The following is a 5,755-nucleotide window of genomic DNA, read 5'->3' as shown; positions in this document are numbered from 1 at the left end:
GAAGTCTCCAAATATTTTTTTGGTCCCCCACAAGGGGATCTCTCTCTTGCTCCACCTTCTAGAGAGTGTCTTTGGTGTCTTTCAAGTTATTCTCAAAAGTGTTTATTATCTCATTGGCAAAGTTTAGTAGGGTTTGGTTAACCTCTTGGATTTCCTTCATATTATTCATCTAGACCTTTAGGTAAATTTTTGTGGGTGGATAAGTTAGAATCGTTGAATAATGCTCGCCCTAGCACGATGTTCCTCGTTAAGTAAGTGCCAAGAAGCTAGATCCTTCTATGAGCCTCTAGAGATTTCGCTTTCTCAATATCATCGATGACATTGAGATAGTTGTAGAGGAACACCAACCCAAGGAAGCTCCTTCCCCAAAAATGAAACTGTTCCGCACCAGGGAAAGAAGAGGAATTATTTTGTTGATGGCTTCTAACACTCTCAGTAATAATATTGTCCATTTCTAAATCAATAGAATCTATGACATCCACATCAATTGGAATTTTTCTGAAGTCAGTTCTACTCTTTTTGGCTGGAGGTGACTTTGCACCCTCAGTAACAAGAATATGTGTAAGTCTAGTTAAGGGAATAACCTTTACAATCTTCCCCTCAGCAATATTTTTTCTCTTATTGGCTACCCGGGGTTTGGAATCCGACATGATCAATATGATGCACGAGTTGAACCATGCCACTGCAGGCTTTGGCTCTCAAGATCATAGCTTTTTTCTCAATCACCAAAACATATGTCATCCTTCCTATAAAAGAGAAAAATAGTCGGTCAAAATCAGCTAAAAGTAAATAGAAGACCACTCATGAAAAGGGTACCTTTTCAAAAAAAACTCATCAACATGAGGTAATCCATCTCATATCTAAATATATATTTTACCCACATGATACATAACTTCTCAAAGAGTTTAACCTCTTTCTTCTGTCTCACTAAGTTTGGCAGGTTTGAAACTCGTGATGGAAAAGGGTTTGCTCATCTAGTAGAGAGGAAACACGTACGATCCATTTTCCTCATAGATAGGTTCCGGTCACTAGTCGCTACCTCTAACCCTAAAAAAATTATCCTTTCATTTATTGTAGTTTGAAGTATAGGGAGAAAGGAGAGGTCGACATGGGATAACACTCATAGAAACCCACCCATCTTGAGTCACGCCATTCGTTTCATAAAAGAAAATAAGATCCTTGATATGGGTGTGAAGTCAATACCCTAGCAGAGGATCTCAAATCCTCAGATAAACGCCTCATCTATTTGGATGCAAATGAGACGGGGCAACGTTGAGTATCCTAAGAAAGTTAGATTCAAAAAGGGGGAAAGAGATACCGACCCAAAAGTCTTCAAAGTACTCATTCTTCACTCGGGAGGTCATTGCAAGCAAACCCTATTGCATCGAATAAAAGGCTCAAATATTACATTGATCTCGTTATCATCGTTAAACAACTATAGGTCCACTTGTAAAGCTACCACTCAATCATCTTCGAGACAAAGGGAATCTAGACTCAGATTTCTTCACAGAAGGAACTTGAGGGACATGTGGTGTGCTCCATGATGAATTCAACAGAACCTGAGGAGGAAGACACTAAATTAGTGTAATTATCGCTAGATGTACTATAAAAATATGAACATCTCCCTCTCCATATATTTCTAATCCATTTTCTCGTTCTATGTTTCGAAGCTTGAAAGAATTCATTCCATGACTCACATTTCTTCAAAATAGTTTGGCCTTATATGGCTTTCCCATACATCATACTCATGAAAAAACCATAACTAATAAAAGGATAAACAAAAAGTAAAAAGGCGCAAGGTATTATATGTGATTTTTAACAACTAGAGAACGAGAAAAGATGAAGATGACTGAGAAAAGAGCACATAAGAATTCTATTGAGGAGTATAAGTTGAAATGATTTTGAAGAAGATGTGGGGTTAGTCTATTTAAAAATGCAAGTGGAAGACAAGAAGCGACCACACTTAATGCTAGCAACTTATGGATGTAGAGGTTAATGACGAACCTAATTTCTATGTGATTTCTGACGCACTTAGCAATGACTAGGCCTAACCAAAGCTAAACCCTAGTGGAAATAGAAAGACCAAGAGGCAAGAAAATAACTATAACAAAAGACGGTCGCGACTTCAGGTGACAACATTAAGGCTAAACATCTTGCTCTTGCATATGACTAAACATCCCGCCTTTGCATATAACTAAACATTTCGCCCTTGCACATGGACTATGCACAATCAGGTTTCTCACCTAAAGCATTTCTCTCTCACACACCTCTTGCATGAGGGATTGTGTACTATCTGGTTCCTGGCCTAAAGCATTTCATTCTTACAAACCTCATGTTCGAAAGATTGTGTACAATATGGTCCCTCACCTAAAGCATTTAACTCTTACAGACCCCATTCTCGAGGGGCTGTGTACAATCCAATCCCTCACCTAAATTAGTTTTCTCTTAGAGACCTCATGTTTGAAGTACTATGTACAATCTAGTGTCTCACCTAAAGAATTTCACTCTTACATGCATCATGCTTTAGTGAATGTATACAATCTAGCCTCTCATCCAAAGCATTTCGTCTATATACGCCTCTTGCTTAAGGGACTATGTACGTATCCGATAAAGTTAGGTCGAATCTGAACCCAGACTCAACATAGCCCGACCCAGAATCAATATAATCTGACCCAATTTTAAGTCATATATGGAACAAGACCAAGCTAGTTAAACTTAATGGGCCAAGTTGAGCCAACCAACGTATCTCACTTCTGTCTGACAGAGTCTAACACACTGACAAAGCATTCAAGGCATATTAATAATCTTAAGTGGCCAAACTCAAATAAGGAACCATATGATTTGATAATTAATTGATCTCATGGAGAAAAGGGGACACACGTCTTAATGGTCAACCAATTGGATTTAAGGGCATAGAACCTATAAAATCATATATATCATACCATTTAAGGAAAGAGGCAAACACTTTTCATACGATAAATATTTTTAACTCTAATTGACTCTGCGTTAATAGGCTTATCATTAGTGTATTCACGTGAACAACTACTAAAAACTCATATAAACAATAGTAAAATTATCACATTCAAACTCAAAACATAATATACAATCTAATAATAATATCAATTTTTGTCAATATAGATATGTTTTGTCAATTGAGTTATTTTATTTCATTTATATATTATTCAACCCTCACATTTTAAACAAATATAAGATTTCCAAGTGTCAGGAATAAGGCTTTTATCATATATCTCTTTCAATAATTAAAACTTTGCCAAAAAAAAGTTGGTGTAACTAGCTGTTTTACCTCGTAAAGAAAATGATGCAACAAAGTGAGGAGTTCCACTGATGAACAGTATAGTCAGAAACATGTCAAATGAAATGAATTTTTTTGCCCAAGATAGAGGAGAATATAGAATATGTCCAAAAAAAGGGTACACCATACAAAGTCCTGAAAGCCACTTTAATCATATCATAAAATCTTTGACAAGTTGCTTTCAAAACCAAAAAAGAGAAACATGGGAAGCCCACATAGTTTTAACCTTTTATCTTTTCTTCCATACATTCACTTGTATTCATACTGATTTTTACCATTAAAAGTTAAATAATAACATCAAGTACATTTCTTGATAACTACGCTTCATCATTTATAGTCACAGTTGGTTAATAACCTTAGTACAAAACCTTTTATCTTTGATGAAATTTTTTCTATATATGTACTTAGTGCTTGTTTGTTTGTGCCAAAGTCTTTGATTCGGTTGCTACATTTGTATAAGACATAGAGTTTAGATTGTGATAGCTAGAGAGAGATGGAGGGTGAAGAAATTGGAATTAGAAAAGATGTTGAAGAAAGTGATGTTGGAAAAGAAAAAGAAAATGATGAAGAGGCTTTAAAGAAGATTATTGCAAGCCATCCTTTATTTGAAGTGTTAATTGAATCTCACATTAATTGTTTGAAGGTAATTAATTTTACTTTTATATAGTTTATTTCTTGTCTTTTTTATAAACAATGTATTTTTCGCATGCAACTTTGAGAACTTATTGTTTGTGAAAACTAAAATTTATTTCCTCTACTATTTTATATAAAAAAATATTTTTTAGATTTAATTAAAAAGTAATATATCTGAACTATGTTTAATCCAAATATATTGATTCTTCAATTAGATTAAAAAATATTTTTTTTCTTATTTAAGAATTACAATAGTGAATATTTAAGAGTGATTCGTTAAAAAAGTAGAGTTTTTCCTTTTTGTTATTCTTTAAATGACGTTTTTTCTATGAATTACTGAACTATTTTTCTTTTGTATCATCAACCTTTATGAGAAAGAGACATAAACCATTAAAGCATAGAATAATATATACTCTAAAAGAAAAATAGCTTAGGACCATGGCCACCAAGAATGCATTGCTTAAATATTATTTGCCAAAGTAATTTTTACAAAGAGAATTTAATTAAATGGATTAATTAAAGAACAAATCCAAGCACATTTATAAACTATGAGCTATTTGGTTTATAGTGTGTTTAATTAATGTGTCAATGTATATAAAATTCTTTTATTTCTTAGGTAGGATCTGAGGATGCAGAGGAGTTTGATATAACACGTGATGAATGGAAGAAATTGGTGAACATAAAGTCCAAAGAAACTACTAGTCCAAACACTTCAGAGCTTGATCACTTCATGGTATCGTTTACATTACTTGATTTTATCTTTAAAAGATATTAATTGTGTTTTTTTAAGAAGATTTCATCTATGCGTTATATATAATTTATTTTATAAAATATAAAGAATATTTTCGGAAGCAAAAAAAATCACATTTTTTACAATTTTCATGGTCAAAATGTTATATTTTTTGCAATATACTTCATTCAACTTATGAAGCAATTTTTTAGTGAAAAATTATATATACAAATAAAAAACGAACTCACCTTAAGAATACTTAAGAATCTAAACATTAAAAAAAAATTGTTCAAAAACCCTAAACCCAACCACCACAGTCAACCAATTAATGCCAAGCTTCACATGCAAAGTCATACGTCCTTTATATATATATATATATATATATATATATATATATATATATATATATATATATATATATATATATATATATATATATATATATATATATATATATATATATATATATATATATATATATATATAAAAAAAAATTTCTAGGTCACATATATATGATCTATTTTTGGACACTACAGGAAGCATATTGCATGGCGCTGGGCAAGCTCAAAGAAGTGATAGAGGAGCCAGCTAAAGAAGCAAATGCTTTCATCAATGCAACATATATTCAACTCAAAGAACTCGACGAAGGAAATAACCTGGCAACTTAATTATGATATGAAATAGTTAGTAAGAATTAATGTTGTTGAATTATCTAGTTAATTATTGCAACTTTCATGTTCTCTTGCTAGCACAATTTGCCGCTTAGTTAGTGCTTATTTTGCAGAATTTTTTCAGGATGTTTTAAAGATCGAATGATATATGGAATCGAATGATATATGGAATCGAATGAGATCTCTTAGTTAAATCTTAACTCAACTATTTAAACCAATCAAATAGAATCTAAATTGCAATTAATTCACTCAAACAACCCAACTGTAACAAGTACAGGTTCAAAGAGTTGATGTAGTTAAATTTGATTGAATTTAATATATATATATATATATATATATATATATATATATATATATATATATATATATATATATATATATATATATATATATATATATATATATATA

General features: G+C 31.9%; 1 protein-coding gene across 1 annotated transcript; it reads left to right on the top strand.

Moving 5' to 3' along the window:
- The first annotated feature begins 3,658 nt into the window (after positions 1 to 3,658).
- LOC127093281 (homeobox protein knotted-1-like 2) lies at positions 3,659 to 5,498 on the top strand. Its single transcript, XM_051032192.1, has 3 exons — positions 3,659 to 3,956; positions 4,563 to 4,679; positions 5,213 to 5,498. Exons 1-3 carry the CDS (start codon positions 3,807 to 3,809, stop codon positions 5,342 to 5,344), a joined length of 399 nt encoding a protein of 132 aa, XP_050888149.1. The 5' UTR covers positions 3,659 to 3,806; the 3' UTR covers positions 5,345 to 5,498.
- Positions 5,499 to 5,755: the final 257 nt, after the last annotated feature.

This window comes from Lathyrus oleraceus, chromosome 6 (assembly GCF_024323335.1).
Source record: "Lathyrus oleraceus cultivar Zhongwan6 chromosome 6, CAAS_Psat_ZW6_1.0, whole genome shotgun sequence".
Classification (NCBI taxonomy): domain Eukaryota; kingdom Viridiplantae; phylum Streptophyta; class Magnoliopsida; order Fabales; family Fabaceae; genus Lathyrus; species Lathyrus oleraceus.
The sequence above is the reverse complement of the archived record's forward strand: the minus strand, read 5'-3'. Positions and strand labels throughout refer to the sequence as shown.